Genomic DNA, 24193 nt, shown 5'->3' on the forward strand with positions numbered 1-24193 from the left:
TCAAGTACTATTCACAGTAACCATTTTTAATGACTCATTATCTTGTATCTGATGACCCCCCCTTTTGGCAGCAATGTAGATGATGATCCTCAACAGCAGTGATCTGGTGAAATTCCAACTCAAAGGTAGGAGTATTCATTTTAACAGCAATCACAGTGAGCCATGTACTGATTTTCTACTGCTGCCCTAACAAACTACCACAAACTTGGCGACTGAAAAACCTAAGTTTATTATCTTACAGTTTTGTAAGTCAGAAGTCCATCATGGGTCTCACCAGGCTACGATCAAAGTATCAGCCGGGCCGCATCCCTTTCGGGAACTTGGCAGATGGCGTGTCCTGCCTTCCCCAGTTCCTGGAGTGGCGAGGGGCCCCTTCTTCCATCTTCACAGCAGCAATACCGAATCTCTCTGACCTCCCGCTGGCACGTCTCTCTGACAGGCTCTCTACTTTTAAAAATTCCTGTGAGTAAACTGGAATCACCCAGACAATCTAGGATAATCTCCCCACCTCAGGGTCCAAAACCTTAAGTCACATCTGCAACGTAGTCACAAATTTCAGGGGTTGGGACACGGACACCTTATTCTGCTGCCACAAACAGAAATAACAAGATAAGCATTTTTCCATTACTTCTCTCCAGAATAAATATAACTTAAGGATTTCTGTCATAGATTATATATAGGGAAAGTATGTGGTAAAGCATGAAGCCCAAATGAACCTGTGTACCTATTCAAACTCATGATCATGACATAACAAATTATTTCAACAGTCCAGGGATATTGTATGCAATCCAACACCTTTTTTTCAGTGGACACTCCAGTTTCAATGATCCCTTTCCTGGCATCATTTCTCTTCATTAAAATAAACAGGTATTTCAATTCTAAGTTCAAAATACAAGAAAAAAAGTTTTAACTATTTCATAACACTGTTAAACAAATTCTAAATTTCTTCAAAACATTGTGAAATTTAAAAATAGCATTTATAAAAAAATGAGAGTTGTATAAGGTATTTGTTCAGGTAATCAGAATTTAAAATAAAGTTATTCAAAAAGTTCCTAATCATCCAAAGAGAGGAAAAACCAATTATTATATAGTATGCAGACAGCTAGACAGTATGAATGGTCTTTAGGTCCCACAGATCTAAGTGATTACATATTCCAAACCAGAAGTTATGTGCATACTGTAAATAAAGGTATTTTCTGACTTTTTACTTTCATTGCTGTTGTCCAGTCACTCAGTCGTGTCCGACTCTTTGCGACCCCATGGACTGCAGCATGCAGGCCTCCCTGTCCTTCACCATCTCCCGAGTTTACTCAAACTCATGTCCACCAAGTCAGTGATGCCATCCAACTGTCTCATTCTCTGTCATCCCCTTCTCCTCTTCTCTTCAATCTTTCCCAGCATCAGGGTCTTTTCTAATGAAACAGCTCTTTACATCAGGTGGCTAAAATATTGAAGCTTCAGCTTCAGCATCAGTCCTTCCAACGAATATTCAGGATGGATTTCCTTTAGGATGGACTGGTTGGATCTCCTTGCAGTCCAACACAACAGTTTGAAAGCATCAATTCTTTGGTGCTCAGCCTTCTTTATGGACTTTCTAGTTTATCTGTATAAAAAGTACCAGGTGGCTCGGTAGTGAAGAACCCACTTGCCAACGCAGGAGACGCAGGAGACACGCGCTTGATCCCTGGGTCGGGAAGATTCCCTGGGGAAGAGAATGGCTACCCACTTCAGTATTCTTGCCTGGAAAATTCCACAGACAGAGGAGCCTAGCGGGCTACAGTCCGCAGGGTCACAAAGAGGACTGAGCAGAGCATGTAAAATAAATATATATCACTTAAAATGAAAAGATCACTGTGCCTGTATCTGATACACAAATTTATCTTTCCAAAGTAAAAAAACAAAGGCAAAACAAAAAACCTCTCCTGCAAATTGAAGGTCAGTTTATAATCTGCAGCTAAATGCTATGTCTTATAACAAGCAGTTTTGGAGCCTGAGAAGTTTTCTATCCAACAAAACTAAAGTGGGAAAAAGGAAGACCTGTCCAGAGACAAGGGTCAACTTTGCCAAAACAAAGTTTCTACATTTTTTAATGCACAAAAATTAAAATGAATCTGCAAGACACACTGATTCATAAATAAAATATGCTTCATTTTTGTTTTCCTATAAAACTTCCCTGAAGCAGATAACTAATTTTCTGTGGAGAAACCAAATATGTGTATCTTTTCATAGTTGTATATGACTTACTACTAAATATTTACCTAACTAAAGTTTCATACCAGTTTATATAACCACATCTATTAATTCCTGTAATATGCAACATGAATATTTTTGACCAATCCTGTTTTGTGTAGAGTCCCAGATTACATGAAGCTTGTCAACTCATTTTGTAAAGTGAAAAAAGAGCAGAGTAATTTAAAACTAAGGTTGTTTTTTTAATCCTGACCAGAAATTAACACAAGGGGCACTTTAAGAAATAGGACAAGTGATCCCAAACAGACTGTGCTCCAAAAGTTTACTCATAAGCTAAAATGACTTTCCAACTGGAAACGACTATCAGATGCCAAGCTAGCCTATATGCATCTAATCAATAATAATTAATAATTATTAATCAAGTTGACTAATAATAGTTAATAGCAGCAAATGGTAAATAAAAATTCACAGAAAATGCACTATACTTCTCAAAGAGATAAAAATAATGAAACACTTACTATGAATGCTAAATATTGATATGTCAGGAAATAGTTTTTAATGTACTCTAATTAAACTTACAAATAAACTCTGAAAATAAATTTCAGCCACTTCTTCAAATCAGGTAACACTGATTACCTCATATTTTTTCTGCTTTAAGTATGCTGTTTAGCATCACTCTTCTTTACCAACTTGGATTAAATAACAATGTTTAAAACACTTCACACAGGTCTGGCATAAAGTTAGTTCTATAAATTATATGGTTAGGAATTATTTGAGTCTCACAGTAACTGGGGAGCTATCTGAAGAGAAGGCAACAAATAGAGAGGATGAATATACAGCTATGCAAAAAAAGAGAGAGAGAGAGAATTACCTGAGATAGTATTAACTACAGTACTTTCTAACCTTATTTTCTAAAAAATCTGGGCTTGAAGTTCCTGGAGGCCAGAACTAGGCAATGGAGTCAAAAGGTCACTCCTTGCTTATAGGCTTGGAGCAAAAGTTAGCCAAGTCCACCCTGTAGGTGAAAGTGACTTTGTGAAGCAGCACCAGCCCAGAAAGCAAGTGGAAAACAAGAACTGACTTGTAAACAGTGCTGCAGTGAACACTGGGGTACATGCATCTCTTTCAATTCTGGTTTCCTCGGTGTGTATGCTGAGGAGTGGGATTGCTGGGTCATATGGCCATTCTATTTCAAGCTTTTTAAGGAATCTCCACACTGTTCTCCATAGTGGCTGCACTAGTTTGCATTCCCACCAACAGTGTAAGAGGGCTCCCTTTTCTCCACACCCTCTCCAGCATTTATTGCTTGTAGACTTTTTAATAGCAGTCATTCTGACCGGCGTGAGATGGTACCTCACTGTGGTTTTGATTTGCCTTTCTCTGATAATGAGTGATGTTGAGCATCTTTTCATGTGTTTGTTAGCCATCTGTATGTCTTCACGCTGTTTACAATAGCCAGGACATGGCAGCAACCTAGATGTCCATCGGCAGATGAATGGATAAGAAAGCTGTGGTACATACACACAATGGAGTATTACTCAGCTATTAAAAAGAATGCATTTGAATCAGTTCTAACGAGGTGGATGAAACTGGAGCCTATTTTACAGGTGAAGTAAGTCAGAAAGAAAAACACCAATATAGTATATTAACACATATATATGGAATTTAGAAGGATGGTAACAATGACCCTATATGCAAGACAGCACAAGAGACACAGGTGTAAAGAACAGACTTTTGGACTCTGTGGGAGAAGGTGAGGGTGGGATGATCTGAGAGAATACCATTGAAACATGTGTATTATCATACGTGAAATAGATGACTAGTCCAGGTTCGATGCATGAGACAGGGTGCTCAGGGCTGGTGCACTGGGATGACCCAGAGGGATGGGATGGGGAGGGAGGTGGGAGGAGGGTTCAGGATGGGGACACATGTACACCCGTGGCTGATTCATGTTAGTGTATGGCAAAACCACTACAATATTGTAAAGTAATTAGCTTCTAATTAAAAGAAAAAAAAAAAGAACTGACTCGTAAATGTGTAAGCAGACAGATGAGTCCACTGTGGGGGTGAAGGCTAATGTGCCCAGCATTGGGGCTGTGTGGGCAGCCTCTCTAGCACAGCCTTGCCAAACCTGAGGACCAGGCTGTTAAAAGGACGAATCGGTTTCACAGCTGTGAGGACAGGAAGACATCGGCAGAGAACAGCAAGTGCTTGGTCTTGTGAAAGAAAGAAGTAAAGGGCAGGATCATCGTTGCATTAAGTCAGTGGTTCACGAGCATCAATGGCCCAAGATTAGAATGTCTTAGGCATGCCTTTAAAATGCAGAGTCCTAGCCTCCATCGTTAAAGATTCAGATTGAATAGGTCTCAGTGATGATAATATTCAGCCAAATATAGGCATTCAATAGATTAACCTGTGGAGTAAAATTTAATTACAGAATATTATCAATTTGTACTATCTTACAAAGTAACACTGTGAAGCTGATGATTTAGAAAAGCTACATATATAAATTATACCACCCATTTTCACACAATAAATAATTCATGTAAATAGATGAAACACTTTAAAACCACAGATCCAAAGCAAGTGACATACAGCTTCTTCAAATTAATATAAATGGCTTTTTGAAAAAATAAAATAGGAAACTGTACTTTCAAGTCTCCAAATTTGGAATTCTGAAATTATATCTGAATTGATACTGTAAAGAAAACAAGACACCATTTTTGTTTTTATTTAAGAAAAGTTCATCTTTTTAGCATAAATGAAGGAATTACATGATCGATTAAATATTGTCAGCATTGTTTTTGAAAAATTTTCACTCACTTTTTAAATGCAGCCTTACACTTGAGAGTTTTGAATTCTATAGACATATCCATTAGCAGTCTGCGCTGTGCTCAGTCACTCAGTCGTGTCCAACTCTTTGCAACCCCAGGGACTGTAGCCCACCAGGCTCCTCTGTCTAGGGAGGTTCTCCAGGCAAGAGTACCGGAGTGGGCGGCCATGCCCTCCTCTAGGGGATCTTCCCAACCCGGGGTGATCCCCTGGGTCTCCCACACTGCAGGCGGATTCTTTACTGTCTGAGCAACCAAGGAAGCCCAATTAGCAGTCCAGGACTCACCTAACATTTATATTATGCTTCTTCAACAGAATCCAAGATGAACCACTAGTAAAACAGATGATAAGATTATCTGGATATTGGATGAATTGGTCTGCTGAACTCTAGAATTCACAGAAGGAATTAAAACTTTTAATTTGTTTTTTAACAAATAAAACTCTGCACTGTGCTAATCTCACTTTGCATATAATTTAGCAAATGGCTATTAAAGCTTTATTGTAAGGGATTACAAAAAAAAAAGTCCTATTGTGCACCATGCAAGACACAGAAAATAATGATTCACAAATAACTAACGAACTACTAAGGGAATCATGGTTTTTCCTTTCATTATAGACGTCTCAAAATCAAAAATGTTTTCAAATTAAAGTTATATTAAGAGTTTATGGAAAATTACATCCCTAGCTTAAGAACTTAAACATCTTTAGATTTTAAAAAGAAATGGATGATTGTAACTATAGCTTTTTAAACTGTTGCTTTGGGGGAAAGTCTTGATTCTTTCTTTCTTTATTTCTAATAGCTTTTTCTTTGCCTGCTTACTATAAAATAAAGCACTGTTATTGTGAGGACAATTTCTGATTCAGTTCCAACGCTCTTGCATCTCCGTGAGTTTTGGCATTGTTTACCAGCACCTGTGGGAAATCACAGATAGGAATATTAGTATTCTCTTTATTAACAATACCTATATCTAGATTCATAGAAACGAAGTAAGCCATAGGGCAGTAGGCAACATCAAAATACACAAGAAGAACTGACTCTGTGCAACCTTTCAGTCATTTTTGCTGAAATAAATTTCAAAGCTAACATCACATAAGCACTATTTATTCAAATACTCAATAGAAGAGATGTCAACATTCTGATTGTTACCACTGACAGTGGTGCATAAAGTTAAAGGTTTTGATTGGAGGCTTTTTTTTAAAACACTGTCACCTCTGAACCCATACCCCAAAGACCATTTTATGCACAGGGCTGTCCAAATGATACTGCTGTCCTTTAAAACCACAGCTTAAGATCAAGGCTTGAGGTTCTAAGTTAAATTAAGAACCTTTCCATAATTTTCACCAATGCCACAAACTAGAAGTTTTGATTTCTGTTGCTCATTTGATTACTAAAACATTTTTTGGTTGTTCATTTTCAAACACTGAGAAGGGTCTGAGATGTTGCTCTATTTGCAAGCTAACAAGTTAGCCTGCCATAGTTTCATAAATACTGCCGGAAGACAGGGGACACGTGGGTCAGAGACAAATGTCTTTACCATTCAGGGTGTAGCAAGCAACATAACTATCATTATACCTGCATCCATTCCCCCCACCCTCTAAGTCTCACAGGGGTGACGTGGATGGATGCACATGGTTCCCCCACACACAGTAAATTGCATCACAAGAGGGGAACCCTGAGCCTAGGAGACGTGACTCTTTTATAACTGGCAGTAAGCATGCCTACTCTGTGCTCTAGAGGGAGACACGTATCTCTTCTCCCAAGACTGTGGGTGTTAAAAAAAAAGAAAAAGCTTCTCATTAGTTTTCATTGTGTTTTAAAACTGTTGGCTGAAGTTGTTAAGAATTTAGACCCAATACATGTCTTACATACTCTATCGTTTTAAAAAGAACCCACACCCACAGCTGAGCCTTAAACAGCATGTGGACTGGGGATGAAGACCCTCTATATGCTCAAAACTTCACATACAACTTAGAGTCAGCCACCCATGTAGGCCCCTGGTATCTGTAGATTCAACTAATCAAGGATTATGGAGTACTGTAGTATTTACTACTGAAAAAAATTTGAGTATAAGGGGAACCACACCATTTAACTGTGCATTCTTCAAGAGTCAACTGTATATGTTTACATACTTAGAAACCAGAGCCATCCCGTGACAACTGGAGCAGAAACTGCCATGTGCATTTTATTGCAGAGACAATAAGAAGCAAACTAATTTTTCCAAAGATTGTATGAACATCCCATTAACTTCTGCTACTTCCAAACCTCTCTATTGCCTCCTCTGCATTGGTTATAAGAAATACTACAACCAGAACCCAGAACCTTCGTCTATCTTTTCTTATGCTACCTAGCACTTCAGAAGAGTGTATTTCCTACACGTTAAATCAGTGGTTCTCAACCAGGGGTGATGACACCTGAGGTATTATTTGGCAATGTCTTGAAGACATTTTCAGCTGCTGCAAGCTGGGTGGAGGACACTGCTACTGGCATCCTGTGGTTAGGGATGCTGGTTAGGCAACCCAACCACTGGATGCAACCTACAAAGCACAGGACAGCAACACTCAGCCCTCATACGACAAAGGGCCACGATGAAATCTTTTTAACAAAATCGGGGTCTTACATCAATGAGCTCGTAGTCATTTCTGGCATGTAAGTGTCTCAGAAGGTACCAACGTGCTGTTGAAACAATAGATTTGGGATACCCAGGCTGATACACAACTCTCTCCAAAAGTCGCCGTGTCTCTCTAGGAAAAAGATACTCACTTTTAGTCCAAAGCATATAAACTAAGACACTTCATCTACTGGTCTCATACACACATATTATCTTTCTCATTCTTCTGCAGACGACCTGCTGATTACTTCATGAAATTTTTATATGTGTAACAAAAAGGGTAATAATAATGGCTAACATTTATTAACTATTTATTATGTGCTATGCAGTAGTATGCCAAATGTTTTACACATATGGTCACACTTGACATTTACATCCTTGTAAGGATGGGTGCTGCTATTACTCTCATTCTGCAGACAAATAAGGCTCTTTCCAAAAAAAATGGGAAAATGACCCATTTTATGAGCACTTCTGACTGCTCTATTTCTAATCCTTCTTGAAAGCAGGCAGAAAATAATGATACAAAGATAATATACATTGGAACAATTAGAAATATTTAACATCTACAATAGAGGTTAAGTGTCCAATATCAGGTTTTTAGCATATGCTTTCATGTACTAAACCTGTATAGTATGTGAACTTTTGTAACAACAGGCTGATTTAGAGTTGTGTTCTAATTTCTTCTTTCCAGTTTTACTAATATTTATGACTCCAAAGATTTCTGTAAGGGTAGAAATAACACAAATTGTGTTAACTTCAGAACTGCTGAACAAGATTTTGTAAGTAGCAAATGGTTAGAAGGAAGAGCTAAAGAACTTGTTCTTAATATGTGTTTACATAGGAATCAATAGTAAAGCACTATGTTTATTTGAGCTGATTTTGGCTGCTGCTCACAAAGATTACAGGGGGCTGGGGGTTAAGGCTCTCTAAGTCAGGAGATCCAACCAGTCCACCCTAAAGGAAATCAGTCCGGAATATTCACTGGAAGGATTGATGCTGAAGCTGAAACTCCAACACTTTGGCCACCTGATGTGAACAACTGACTCATCTGAAAAGACCCCAATGCTGGGAAAGATTGAAGGCAGGAGAAGGGGACGACAGAGGATGAGATGGTTGGATGGCATCACCAACTCAATGAACATGAGTTTGAGTAAACTCCGGGAGTTGGTGATGGACAGGGAGGCCTGGCGTGCAGCAGTCCATGGGGTCACAAAGAGTTGGATACGACTGAGTGGCTGAACTGAGCTGAAGTCATATATACTGAGCTTCAGCAGAAAGAGTTCATCAGGAACTTCAAATTATTGCCTAAAACATTTCTTGGTGAAACTAGTTATATAAAAAAAACAGCAAAGTAAATATATAACAGAAATGAAGATGGGACTGCTAATTAGTCTTAGGTCTTTAACTCTTCTTTCACTCCTATTTCGTGGTGTTGATGTGACCTTTGTCACATATTTGTGTGTTAAGCTCTATGTCTACAATACCTAATTCTGTTCCAGTAATATATGCTCCTAAACGACTGTTTTACTTATGCTTTGTATTATGTGTGATATCCATTAGACTAGATATTACTCTCAGAATTTCAAAATATTCTTGCCTGTTTTTTCATCCATACAATGCTTAAGTGATTTTCTTCAAATTTATTTCTGACTTCATCCCCCACTTCCAAAGAAAAGATCGCTAAAATTTCTACATTTAATTCTGTGAAGCTTCTGGATTTTCTAGGTATAAAAACCACATTATTTACAATGTCTCTGCCTTTTCAATATTTATTACTTTTTTCATAGCTTATTGTACTCTATAAGAACTTATGTCAATCTAGCTTTGAACTTGAGCCTTTTGGATTTTGCTTGTTACTAGAATCCACATTTACACTGTTATCTCATCCTAAAACACTGAAGACCAAAAATATCAAGGCCTTCTTCACTTGAAAAGCTATCATGCAAATCTCTCATATTCTATATCTGTGTACCAAATTACTTTTAAAAAAAAATTGTAAGACTTTATTTTCTTCCTTATTGGGTTACTAGAATCAGCCTTTCCAAAGTAGAAATATATATATGAATAACATCAAAGTTTGTTAAATTCATTCTGAACTTTTGTTTCCTAGAAGGAGTAAAACTGAAGAAACATTTTAAGAAAAAGATGAACAAAGATTCTTTATACCTTGCTCCCATTTTGCGTTTGAATTGTAACAAAGCTTGTAAAAGGACAGCAAGTGGACAAAAGCAAAGTTTCAGGGCCTCAGCTGTAGCTTCTTGAACCAAGGATGGCCAGTGATCACTGGAAACATTAGCCTATAAAATAAAACACAAATATTAAATCATTGCGCTCATTTAACATTCTAGGAAGGTAATGCTCAAAATCCTTCAAGCTAGGCTTCAGCAGTACACCCAGAACTTCCAGATGTAAAAGCTTGGTTTAGAAAAGGCCAGCGATCAAACAGCCACCATCCGCTGGATCACAGAGAAAGCAAGGGAATTCCAGAAAAACATCTGCTTCATTGACTAAAATTTTTGCTGTGTGGATCACAACAAACTATGGGAAATTCTTAAAGAGATGGGAATACTAGACCACCTTACCTGCCTCCTGAGAAACCTGTATGCAGGTCAAGAAGCATCAGTTACAACCGGATGTGCAGCAATGGACTGGTTCAAAATTGGGAAAGGAGTAAGTCAAGGCTTATACTGTCATCCTGCTTATTAACTTATATGCAGAGTACATTATGTGAAATGCCAGGCTGGATGAGTCACAAATTAGAATCAAAATTGCCAGGAGAAATATCAATAACTTCAGATATGCAGGGGCTTCCCTGGTGGCTCAGAGTGTGGTAAAGTGTCTGCCTACAATGCGGGAGACCTGGGTTTGATACCTGGGTCAGGAAGATCCCCGGGAGAAGGAAATGGCAACCCACTCCAGTATTCTTGCCTGGAAAATCCCATGGACGGAGAATCCTGGTAGGCTACAGTCCATGGGGTCACAAAGAGTTGGACACAACTGAGCAACTTCGCTTTCACTTTCAGATATGCAGATGTTACCACTCTAATGGTAGAAAGCAAAGAGGAACTAAAGAGCCTCTTCATGAAGGTGAAAGAGGAGAGTGAAAAAGCTGGCTTAAAACTCAATGTTCAAAAAACTAAGAACACAGCATCCAGTCCCATCATTTCAAGGCAAATAGATGGGGTAAAAGTAGAAACAGGGACAGATTTTATTTTCCTGGGCTCCAAAATCCTTGTGGGTGGTGACTGCAGTCATGAAATTCAAAGACACTTGCTCATAGAAAGGAAAGCTATGACAAACCTAAACAGCATATTAAAAAGCAGAGGCATTACTTTGCCAACAAAGGTCTGTATAGTCACAGTTATGGTTTTCCCAATAGTTATGTATAGATGTGAGAGTTGAACGATAAAAAAGGCTAAGTTCTGAAGAATTGATGCTTTCGAATTCTGGGGCTGGAAAAGACTCTTGAGAGACCCTTGGACTGCAAGGAGATCAAACTAGTCAATCCTAAAGGAAATCAACCCTGGATATTCATTTGAAGGACTGATGCTGAAGCTGACGCTCCAATATTTTGGCCACCTGATGTAACGAGTTGACTTACTGGAAAAGACCCTGGTGCTGGGAAAGACCGAAGGCGGGAAGAAAAGGGGACCACAGAGGATGATAAGGTTGGATGGTATCACCAACTCAATGGACATGAGTTTGAGCAAACTCTGGGAGGTAATGAAGGATAGGGATGCATGGCATCTCAAAGAGTCATACCCAACTTAGAGACTAAACAACAACATTAAATCATTAGACATTTGACATGTTTACCTTAAAAAATACAATCAGCTCTTACTTGTTGAGTGTCCAAGTTGCCACATAAATGTGACAGGGAATGAAATTCTACAAAATTATTAAGACCTGATTTCTGACCTTAGGGAACTACAAAACAAGGCTGACAGGGATTAAGGGAGGATTCAAGAAGGAGATACCATTTTTAAAACACTAAAATATTTGCTAAAAGAAAACACAGTATTCTATGGGTGAACAAAATCTATCAATTACTAAGCCTCTGGTCTACCAAATATACAAAACTTAATTATTTAACTGGTAATGATAAAGTTCCACATTTCAAAAATTATCTAAGGAGAGAAGAAAGCCTAAAGTGAAATACGTTAATAAAATCTCAATATAGGGAAAAAAAAGTGCAAAGCCAATTAGAGATAAATAAAAGTCAGCAATTTTGAAAATTTTATTCAGAATTTCGTTATATGGGGAAAATGATAAGATTATTTCAGTTGCAAACTTTAGTTTCTTATAGTATGTACTGAGTCAGAAATAACAGATAAGTATTTCCTAAGAAACAGTAACTAAAAATAAAACAGTGAACACTCTACTAACTTATGCAAGAAGAAAACGCATTTAAAATCTTTTATTAAAAACCTCTGTAGTTCAGTCGCCCCATCGTGTCTGACTTTTTGCAACCCCATGCACTGTAGTTCCTTTCAAATGCTAAATTATTCTTTTCAAATGTTACAGCAATAAACTCTGAGTTCATACAGCCAATAGTAATTTGTGTAATCAAGGAAGGGGAAGTCATAGGGATAATGAATGTGAAAATAAGAGACCAGAGGTTGTGAGACATTTTCCATAAAGATGGGACCAATGACAACTTGCTTCCATCTGGCAAAGAATGTAAGGCAAAGCCCATACTAATAAAATTATTCCTAGTACATTTTTTAAAAACCCAATAGCACAAAACTCTCACTGGGTGGTTTTACAATGCACTGTCTATAAATTCCAAGAATTTATATAAAGTATTGTGTAAAGTTAGTGGATGTATGGGTTGGCCAAAAAATTCATTTGAGTTTTTCTAGGTTATAAAAAGAAAGCTAAGCACCGAAGAATTGATGCTTTTGAACTGTGGTGTTGGAGAAGACTCTTGAGAGTCCTTTGGACTGCAAGGAGATCCAACCAGTCCATCCTAAAGGAAATTAGTCCTGAATGTTCATTGGAAGGACTGATGTTAAAGCTGAAACTCCAATACTTTGGCCACCTGATGAGAAGAGCTGACTCACTTGAAAAGACCCTGGTGCTAGGAAAGATTGAAGGCAGGAGGAGAAAGGGATGACAGAGGACGAGATGGTTGGATGGCATCACTAATTCAATGGACATGAGTGAGTAAACTCCAGGAGTTGGTGATGGACAGGGAGGCCTGGCGTGCTGCAGTTCATGGGGTCGCAAAGAGTCGGACAAAACTGAGCGGCTGAACTAAACTGAACTGATGTTATGAAAAAATTCAAATGAACTTTTAGGTCAACCCAATGTTACTATATAATAGTTTCTGTATGTGCATGCTGTGCGTGCTTAGTCTCTCAGTTGTGTCTGATTCTTTTTGAGACACTATGGATTGTAGCCCACCAGGTTCCTCTGGGTTTTCCCAGCAAGGATACTAGAGTGGGTTGCCATTTCCTTCTCCAGGGGATCTTCCTGACTCGGGGATCAAACCTGCATCTCCTGCATTGGCAGGCAGATTCTTTACTGCTAAATAACTAGGGAAACCCTTCTATATGTAACCAGTATATTAAACAATGTGATTGGAATAGACTTTTAAAAAAATATACAGAAATATTTCCCTGCGCCAGATCTTAACTGCCACATGCAGGATCTCTGATCTTTAGCTGTGGCATGTGAACCCAGTTGCAGTGTGTGGGATCTGGTTCCTTGACCAGGGATGCAACCCAGATCCCCTGCTTTGGGAGCATGAAGTCTTCACCACTGGATCACCAGGGAAGTCCCTAGGATGCACTTACTTATGTTTCCCGTTATGGTTTTAAAAGTTATTATATAAGGGAAACTTTTCCTTATACAATAAGGATGTAAATTACAGTAGGTCCCATGACTCTGAAGAACTATACACAGAAAAAGTGAAAGTCAAAGTGAAGTCACTCAGTTGTGTCCAACTCTTTTCAACCCCATGGACTGGCTCCTTTGTCAATGAGATACACAGACCTATACAAAAAAGGTCTTAATGGCCCAGATAACCACGATGGTTTGATCATTCACCTAGAGCCAGACATCATGGAGCGCGAAGTCAAGTGGGCCTTAGGAAGCATCACAAAGAACAAAGCTAGTGGAGGTGATGGAATTCCAGCTGAGCTATTTCAAATCCTCAAAGATGATGCTGTGAAAGTGCTGCACTCAATATGCCAGCAAATTTGGAAAATCAGCAGTGGCTACAGGACTGGAAATGGTCAGTTTTCATTCCAATCCCAAAGAAAGGCAATGCCAAAGAATGTTCAAACTACCACACAACTGCATTTGTTTCACACGCTAACAAAGTAATGTTGAAAATTCTCCAGAGAGGCATCAACAGTATGTGAACCAAGAGCTTCCAGATGTTTAAGCTGGATTTAGAAAAAGCAGAGGAACCAGAGATCAAATTGCCAACATCCACTGGGTCATAGAAAAAGCAAGAGAATTACAGAAAAATATCCACTTCTGCTTCACTGACTACACTAAAGCCTTTGACCATTTGGATCACAACAAACTGTGGAAAATTCTTAAAGAGATGGGAATACCAGATCACCTTACCTGTCTCCTCTGAAATCTGTATGCAGTTAAGAAGCAACAGTTAGAAATGGACATGGAACAATGGACTGGGGTTCCAATTTGGGGAAGGATTACATCAAGGCTGTATATTGTCACCCTGATTATTTAACTTATACGCAGAGTACATCATGCGAAATGCCAGACTGGATAAAGTGCAAGCTAGAATCAAGATTGTGGGGAGAAATATCAATAACCTCAGATATGCAGATGACACCACCCTTATGGCAGAAAGCAAAGAGGAACTAAAGAGCCTCTTGATGAAAGTGAAAGAGGAGAGTGAAAAAGTTGGCTTAAAACTCAACATTCAAAAAACGAAGATCATGGCATCTAGTCCCATCACTTCATGGCAAACAGATGGGGAAAACAATGGAAACAGTGACAGACTTTATTGACTTGGGCTCCAAAATCACTGCAGATGGTGACTGCAGCTATGAAATTAAAAGACGCTTGCTACTTGGAAGAAATGCTATGACAAACCTAGACAGCATATTAAAAAGCAGAGACATTACTTTGCCAACAAAGGTCTGTCTGGTCAAAGCTATGGTTTTTCCAGGGGTCATTTTCAACTCCATATGGTGTTAGACCATAAAGAAGGCTGAGCGCTGAAGAATTGATGCTTTTGAACTGTGGTGCTGGAGAAGACACTTGAGAGTCCCTTGGATTGCAAGGAGATCCAATCAGTGCGTCCTAAAGGAGATCAGTCCTGTGTGTTCATTGGAAGGACTGATGCTGAAGCTGAAGCTCTAATACTGTGGCCACTTGACGCAAAGAACTGACTCACTGGAAAAGACCCTGATGCTGGTAAAGACTTAAGGCAGGAGAAGGGGACGACAGAGGATGGGACGGTTGGATGGCATCACCAACTCAATGGACACGGGTTTAAGCAAGCTCCGGGAGATGGTGAAGGACAGGGATGCCTGGCATGCTGCAGTTCATGGGGTCACAAAGAGCTGGACACGACTGAGGGACTGAAAAAGAAACATGACTCTGACATCCACTCACAGTCTTAATTAGAAAGTTCTCTTCTTTTCAAAACTTCAGTCTTCATTCAAAGATAATGTTTACACCCTACTCCCATCTCCTCAGCTCCTAGCTAGCGTGTGCTTATAGGCAGTGGCACATGGCTGGTTGCTCTGCCCAGCACTCCCACCTGTTCTTGCTAAATGTAGTTTCCGGCCTCAACTGAAACGTCAAAAGTTTGACGGGTGTCACTGTAAGGTGAGGGATTCCCTGGTGGCTCAGATGGTAAAGAATCTGCCTGCAATGCAGGAGACCAGGGTTTGATCCCTGGGTTGGGAAGATCCCTTGGAGAAGGAAATGGCAACCCACTCTAGTATTCTTGTCTGGAGAATCCCATGGACAGAGGAGATTGGAAGGCTATAATCCATGGGGTCACAAATAGCTGGACATGACTGAGTGGCTTTAAGAGTTCCTCCTCAATTGTAAGGTGATGTCTGATTCCTTAGGCGTGATAGACACTTAAAAGATCTTTGTCTCTTCAAATGAATTTTCCTGGTTTTATCAGAGACTCCCAGCTTTGTGGGTAGTCTCTTACTGCAGAGCTGGCTCTGTAATCTGTGGGGTTCAATGCAAAAAACACAACATGCAGGGCCCTCTGTTAAGAAATGATTAAACATGTCAGCATGGTGACTATAGAGCACTAAGCCCAGCAGGAGGCCCGTGCATAGGACAGGTCGCGCAGCTCCAGGACGCTGGGCGAGCAGACTCTGTTCCACCTCCTCTCTTCACATGCTCTGGCCATCTGGAGACCTCCAGCTTCCTTTCTGCTGAGATTCCATCACTCCTCGAGGTGGCTCTGCATGTCAGGACCTAAGATAATTCCTGTCCAGTCCACCAGCTCAGGTGGCATCACCCATTCCTGGATCAAACGAACTCCAGGAGTGCTGCCCACCTCACATTGCAGCAACTCTTTCATAAGATGGAGGGCATCTTGCAGCCAAGCATGTACTCCTAACTGCCTTTGGGATTCACCCACTGCTGACCACTCTCTCCCAGAAGCATGCAGTTTCCAAACCATGAGCAACTCTCTTCCCAACAGGTGGAGAGCTGCAGTTTTCAAGGCACACATCAAATACCTATCCATATGCTTCTGAACACGTGCCTGCAGGACCTCCGAGGCCACACATCACAGCCTCCCTCTCTCTGGCGGCACCCCATTCCTCGCCTGGGGGGCACCTGTGTGTGTGTGGAAATGTGCCAGGGAGATGATGGGGGAGGTAACAGCTTTCTCCAGAAAGATTTCTTCACAGTCCTCCAACTCTACTCCCCTAATCTTTGTATAGCTTCCTTATGGATTAAGTCTTCTACCTGCTTCAGAAATCTGTATCTTGATTTTCTATCTCTCTTTGGAATCTAAAATATTTGATATCTTAGCAGACCCTTTCAGTTTAATAATCTATTCATATATTATCACACATAAAACAGCCTAATTTTCATATACACATCCTCCGTACACTGCCAGCTATTTACCAGAGAAATACAACATCTCCTTACAATAACTGTTGTGTATCAAATCTTATAACAAGCAAATCAAATGTGGTCAGCACTTTGAAGTTTACAAAGGCATTTGTGTTACTTCATTTGATATTCCTAACAAACCTACGCAAAGTAGTTATTACCATCTCCACTATTACCAAAAAAGTTAGGAGGGGAGTTCTAGACAGCTTAATTGGCTGAAGTTTTCACAGGCAGAACCAAAGCTCCTAGAGAAAGCACTTTTTGTGGCGGCAGCAGTGGGGGGGGGGGGATGGAGGCAGGTACACATGGGTATTACTAAACTGTAATCTAATCTCACCATCTGAAAAATAGGATTCTTATGCATATTAATGAAGTTAATACATATAGAGCACTAGAACAGAACCTAGCACAGGCTAAGTGTTCTGTATGTTTGCTATTATTATTGCTGTTTTTATTTTATTCCAGGTCAGATTTAATTTCCCAGCCTGAAGAACAAACAAACAAAAAAACCCACATCATTAAATAATTCTTATTAACAAAAAAATGATAAGTTAGACTAAAAGGGCTAAAGAATAAGTTAGACTAAAAGGGCTAAAAAAGAGTAAAAGGGCTAAAACAAAAAATAAGTTAGACTTCTCCCCACGTTCCTAAATGTGCCACATGTTGCTTCTACAGCCCACCAGCTACCAATATCACAAAGACTTTTGTTAAATATAAATATGAGACAAACAAAACATCATCTTCAGTGGCCCACAATTACCATCAACCACCATTTCTTTCCAGCCAAATTATCTCAAATTTGACCACCACTATTACCTGCCCATTCATTCAAAACTACTGGTGGAAGAGCTCCTATGTGTAAGGCAGAGCATAAAGCAAAACACAAAGAAGAACAAAACATGGCCCCAACCTAAGGTGCTCTAAAATGTGCTCCACAGTAATAGCACCAAAGCTAAACACACTTCCTAAATCTTGTATTTTTTTTGCCAAAATGCCCAGTGAAAGCAAGTAAATAAAGTTGGCAATGGGCTACTATGGCATAAGCAACCGTTCATTCAGTCCTGTCTAGGAAAATTTAATTTAAAAAAAAATGACATTTTATCTTTTAATTACAGAAGCAATATGCGTATGATAAAAAATTCAAACACTAGCAAGGATAGAAAATGAAAAATTCTCCTCCACGATTCCTTAAAGACCCCCAATACCATTCTCCAAAGTAACTACCATTAAGTTTCTTCTGTATCTTTCCATATCTATGTGCCTTTTAACATGCACATGTACACAGTCTTTACAGAAATATTCTCGAAACTATATACTACACAAATATACCCTCAAATAGGATAACATATAAATTGTTCTAAAGTTTGCTCCTCCAGACACCCACTTAAATATTTACCTTAAAGAGTTTATAAGATCTCTAGATTAATACACCTAACTTGGTATCAGAAAATATATCAAGTCAAAAATTACTAGGAATCCCTCTTACAGAATATCAAATTGAACAAAGAAATAACTGAAATGCTAATTATTGGCATCTTTGTCACTAACGGGTAGCTGGGTGAATTCTAACTTAAGTCACCAAGAAACAAAAATGTATATTCTGTCATAATTCAACTTTTTAAGTTGCAATCTTTGTTTTCTCTTCCTAAATGATGGCAATGTCCTGCCAGAGTCTATGAGTTTATGTTTTGCTACTCTTATGGCCATCAAAACCCCAAAGTCTACAAGGAGCCCACAGTAGAAGGTGATGAAACGACAGGGACTGAATGGAATATCACTACGTAAAAAGCTTTTATCTTAAAGAAAAATAAAAGAAGCAGTTTTCCACATCATAACATAACGAGATCTTACCATGTAGACTTCCAGCGCAAGCAGTGCTAGCCTCAACAGGCTCGAGAGCTTCCCGCTCCAGCTGCCCTGCTGGGATGCTACTTGCAGACTCTTCCTGTAGCACATCTCTGCAGCGCCCATCATTCCCTGGGACTGATATATGTGTGCCAGCCACTGAGGAGCAGCAAGGGAAAAGGACCCAAAAGATTTTAGTTTTCTGCACAGTCCACTTCCAACAAATTCAATAAACTTTGATGGAGTTAAAAAGTTTAATTTAATTACTGACAAATTTTGTGCCCCCAAAACAAAAATCACAGGTTAAGAAAGGGGATGGCCCCATATAACCCAGCAATCCTACTCCTGGGCATATACCCTGAGAAAACCATAATTCAGACAGACACACGTACCCCCATGTTCACTGCAGCACTATTTACAGTACCCAGGACACGGAAGCTACCTAGATGTCTATCAGCAGATGAACAGATAAAGAAGTTGTACACATACACAATGGAATATTACTCAGCCATAAAAGGGAACATATGTGAGTCAGTTCTAGTGAGGTAGAGGAACCTATAGTCTGTTAGAGTGAAATAAGTCAGAAAGAGAAAAATAAATATTGTATTAATATATTAACACATAAATCGAGAAAAATGGTACTGCTGAACCACTTGCATTCCTGCCATTTGCAGGGCAGGAATAGAGAAGAGACTTATGAACATGGTGGGGCAGAGGGAAGGAGACGTGGGATGAACTGAGAGAGCAGCACTGCAACACGTGTATTACCACATGTAAAACTGATAGCAAGTGGGCAGTTGCCGTGTAACACAGGAAACTCAACCTGGTGCTCTGTGACAATCGAGAAGGCTGGGCAGAGTTGGGAAGTGGGAGGGGGTTCCAGGGGGAGAGCACACATGCATTCCATTAGCAACAGCTTGCTGGTCACATCTAGTCTGAAGAATTAAAAAGTCTCCCAAGATGGCAAGTCAGGAACAAAATCAAAACACAAAATGGTTGTTCACATGTGACAGATGCATCATGTAAACACTAACCAAAAGTCCGCACAACTGTATTAATTCCCAACAAGTAGACTTCAAGACAAGAGAGGTTAAGAGATAAACTGGGCTATTTCATAATGATGAAAGAGTCAGTCAAAGATATAACACTTCTACATTTGTATATCCCAATCACATAGAATTTATGAAGCAAAAATAGATAGAAATTTAAGAAGAAATAGACAAATCCAAAATCAGAATCAGAGATTTCAACACACCTATCTCAGCAATGATAACAGAAACAAACAAAAAATAATAATAACTAAAGATATAGAAGATTTAAACATAATTAACCAGTTTGACTTAAATGACATGTTTAAGAAATTGAGATACTCTGTACAAATTTCTTGCAACTCACAAATGCTAAGGAAACAAGAAATCTTAAAAGTCCTCTACGTATTAAAGAAATTTAACATGGAATTTAAAAAGACACAAACTTTCCCATAAAGGAAATTCTTGGTCTGAATAGCTTCAATAGTGAATTCTTCCAAACATTAAGGAAATAAATGTTATTGTAAAGTGATTAGCCTCCAACTAGTAAAAATAAATGAAAAAAAAAAAAAAAAGGAAATAAATGTCCTTACATTTATTTTTATAACTATATATAATAATTTCTATATAATAATAATTTATATGTAATAATATATTATTATATAATAATTATTTATTACATTTGTTTATTATAACACAAACTCTTTCAGAAAAATAAAGAAAAATGGAATAATAACAGAGATAGCAAAACCTAACAATGACCTTATGAGACTGAAAAATTACAGGCCAATCTCTCTCATGAACATAGGTGTACACATTATAAACAAACATATTAACAAGCTGACTCTAGCAATGTATAAAAGGAACAATACATCATGACCAAGTAGGGCTTCTTCTAAGAATGAAAGGTTGGTTTAATATTTTAAAATCCATGCAATCTACCATATTGACAGAATAAAGAAAAAGAACCATTATCATAGATGGCCCCCCCAAATCCACTCATTCATGATAAAAAACAAATCTCTCTTGACAAACTCAGAAAAGGATTTCCTTAATCTGAAAGATAAACTGGACAGCCAATTTAGAATCTGTTGCATGCATGAATGCTGAGTTGCTTCAGTGGTGTCCAACTCTTTGCAATCCTATGAACTGTAGCCTACCAGGCTCCTCTGTCCATGGGATTCTCCAGGCAAGAACACTGGAATGGGTTGCCATGCCTCTCTCCAGGTGACCTTTCCAAGCCCAGGATTGAACCTGCATCTCTTACAACTTGTGCATTGGCAAGCAGGTTCTTTACCGCTAGCACCACCTGGGAAGCCCTTAGAATCTGCTAAATGCCTATTAAAACCTAAAGCAAATATTGTAACTGAAATTATAAATGCTTTCTATCTGAGGCAGAGAATAAGACAAGTATGTTCCCTTATCACCACTTCTCTTTAACACTGTATATGAGACTCTAAACAGTGCAATGAGTCAAGAAAAATTTTAACTTAAAATTATTAGAAAAAGTAAAAATTATTCACAAAGGAAATATTGGTGTATACAGAAAACCCAAAACCATTTCAAAAGAATAAGTTAGCAAGGCTGCTAAAAGGTCAAAATATAAAAATTAACTGTATTTCTATGATCTTTTTAAAATTTTAAAACACTGCTGAGAGAAATTTAGAGCTTAAATAATAAGGACTATAACAGCTCAGTTGGTAAAGAATCCACCTGCAATAAAGGAGACCTGGCTTCGATCCCTGGGTTGGGAAGATCCCCTGGAGAAGGAAATGGCAACCCACTCTAGTATTCATGCCTGGAGAATCCTATTGACAGAAGAGCCTGGCAGGCTACAGTCCATGGGGTCACAGGAGTTAGACATGAATTAGCAACTAAACCACCACCCCCATAACACATCGATGAACAGAGAAACTCAATAGTAATACTTTGTTAATTTTCCCAAATTAAACTATAGATTTATTTAAACTACAAATTTATTATTTATTTATTTAAACTATAGATTGTAATTCCAATCCAGACCTCAGTTGGACTTTTGTTTGGCGGGAGAGTAAGGGTAACTGACAATTTACAGGTAAATGCAAAAGACCTAAAATGACTGAGATAAACTTGAAGGAAAACAAAAAAGTTGGAGGTCTTAATATTTCCTCCACACATCAAAACTAATTATAAAGCTACAAGCGACAATAAACAAATAGATCAATGAAAAAGGAGAAAAAGAATAAAGAGCCCTGAAAACCACACATACCCAGTCACCTGATTTATGACAAAAGCATCATGACAATTCAGTGGAGGATATAATGGTCTTTTCAAAGGATTGTACTAGGACAATTGCACATCCATATGGAAAAAAAATGAACCTTGACCCTGCAACACTCACAAAAATTAATCCAGGATGGATCATAGACCTCTACGTGAAAGACAGAACAACAGTTTCTAAAGAAAAACAGAAAAAAATCTTCATGAACTAAAGTAGAACACCCCAGTAAAACATTAACCATTAAAAAATAATAAATTAGACTTCACTGAGATTAAGAACTACTCATCAAAAAATAACATTACGAAAATATTTGCAATACAGATATCCAAAAATGTGCTTGTAGTCAGAAAATATAATGAATTTCAACAATTCAGCAAGATAACAGCCCATTAAAAACTACAGTAAAGAAACGGTACTTTAAAAATGAGATATTCAAAGATCCAGTAAACATATGAAAAGTGGCTCAACAGCATTTGTCATCAGGTAAATTCCACTTAGCTACCAGGGCTTCCCTGGTAACTCAGCTGGGAAGAATCCATGTGCAACGCAAGAGACCCTGGTTCAATTCCTAGGTCAGGAAGAACCAGGATAAGCTACCCACTCCAGTATTCTTGGGGTTCCCTGGTGGCTCAGATGGTAAAGAATCCACCTGGAATATAGGAGATCTGGGTTCATTCCCTGGGTTGGAAAGATTTCCTGGAGGAGTGCATGGCAACCCACTCCAGTATTCTTGTCTGGAGAATCCCCATGGACAGAGAAGCCTAGCAGACTACCATCCATAGGGTCACAAAGAGTCAGATACAACTGAGTGACTAAGCACACAAATTCCACTTAAAACCACTATAAGATACTATTAATATTACCTACATAGCCATTGAAAAGGGAAAATAATAATCACCATCTAGCAATATCAGCAATTGGAAGGTTTATTATTTGCATGTGGAAACATACATTGACAACTCATTTTAAAAAACACTGGACAGGATCTACTAAAGTGAATACGTATTCACTATGAAAAGAAAAAGGGAAAGTGCTAGTAGCTCAGTCGTCTGACTCTCTGCAATCCCATGGACTATAGCCTGCCAGGCTTCTCTGTTCATGAAATTATCACCCAACAAAAGGCATATCCCAGCAGTGTTATAACAGCCAAAACCTGGAAACACAGTAGACCTTTGAACAACATGGATGTAACTTACAGTCAGCCTCTGTATTCATGGTTGCAAGGACTGAACGAACCACGGACTACTGAAAAATAGCCATGTATAACTGGACCCATGCAGTTCACACCCATGCTGTTCAAGGGTGAACTGTAATCCACATGTCTATCAACAGTAAAAGGGATCTTACAATATATTATTATATCTTACGTATATTATTCATAAAAATAAGTGAAAAAATCTATGGCTACATGAAACAACTAAATGAATTTCATGGACATGATGTTGAATGAAAGTAATCACATACAAAAGGATATTCCATATATATCAAGTTTGAAAACAGGCAAAATTAGATAGAAGTGATATAAGTCATAATAGTGGTTCTGCTGCCCTCTTTTTTTGACATAGGGAGAGTCACAAAGGGAGAGGCATGGGGGAAGCCGCTAGACTGCAGGAAGTCACAGAAATTATGATGCCGAAAGACGACAGAGGGCCAAACAGGACAGCAGTCAGATCTTAAAAGGTCTGAAGTTATGGAGAAGCGGTAGCTAGGAGACCATGAACTGGAACTATTTCAACATGGAACAGAAACCTCATCTGAGGTTTCAGTTTTGTCTGGATCTAGCACAGGAGATAGCGGAGGACAGACAAGCCTGGCGCGCTACAGTCCACGGGGCTGCAGTGAGTCGGACACGACCCAGTGACGGAACAACGGAGCACAGGCTCTGAAGACGGCAGCTCACGAGCCTTCGGACGGAACAGTGAGAGGGAGGGTTTGGCCGTGGAATTTGGCATTTTCTATAAAGCAGGCATAGAAGTCTACTAGTGTGGAGGTGAACAGTATGTAAAGTAAGGACTGTACTTAAGACCAATCAGTGATCTTCAGCATGATCTTATTTCAACAATGTACCATTGCTTATGTGGTACTTCCATTAAACTGCTGAACAGTGAATATTTACTGATAATTTTTTAAAAGACTTCCACAGTAATTATATTATCTAAAATTCCTCTCTCATGTTTCAGATGAAGACTCTGGAGCTTAAGTGGGTGTACCTGGACTAAAATCACATAACCAACTGGTAGTAGATTCAAGTTCAAAACTTTTTGTTATCAATTTGTGTTAATACCAGCAACCATGTCCAATCTTTTTGCAGTAGAATACACATAAATGAAGACTCTGCAGATGCAATTATACAC

General features: G+C 38.8%; 1 protein-coding gene across 4 annotated transcripts in view; it reads right to left on the bottom strand.

Moving 5' to 3' along the window:
• SKIC3 (SKI3 subunit of superkiller complex) overlaps nucleotides 1-24193 on the bottom strand; it is a 103631-nt gene continuing 79438 nt past the window's right edge. For all 4 annotated transcript variants that reach the window (XM_061152029.1, XM_061152031.1, XM_061152032.1 and 1 more), the window contains 4 exons: nucleotides 18558-18710; nucleotides 9798-9928; nucleotides 7641-7764; nucleotides 1-5934 (listed from right to left, as the gene is read on the bottom strand). In XM_061152029.1, coding sequence (XP_061008012.1) covers nucleotides 5860-5934; nucleotides 7641-7764; nucleotides 9798-9928; nucleotides 18558-18710 — 483 coding nt within the window. In that variant the 3' untranslated portion in view covers nucleotides 1-5859. The remainder of the gene's footprint in view (nucleotides 5935-7640; nucleotides 7765-9797; nucleotides 9929-18557; nucleotides 18711-24193) is intronic.

The sequence above is a fragment of the Dama dama genome, chromosome 9 (assembly GCF_033118175.1).
Source record: "Dama dama isolate Ldn47 chromosome 9, ASM3311817v1, whole genome shotgun sequence".
Classification (NCBI taxonomy): Eukaryota; Metazoa; Chordata; class Mammalia; order Artiodactyla; family Cervidae; genus Dama; species Dama dama.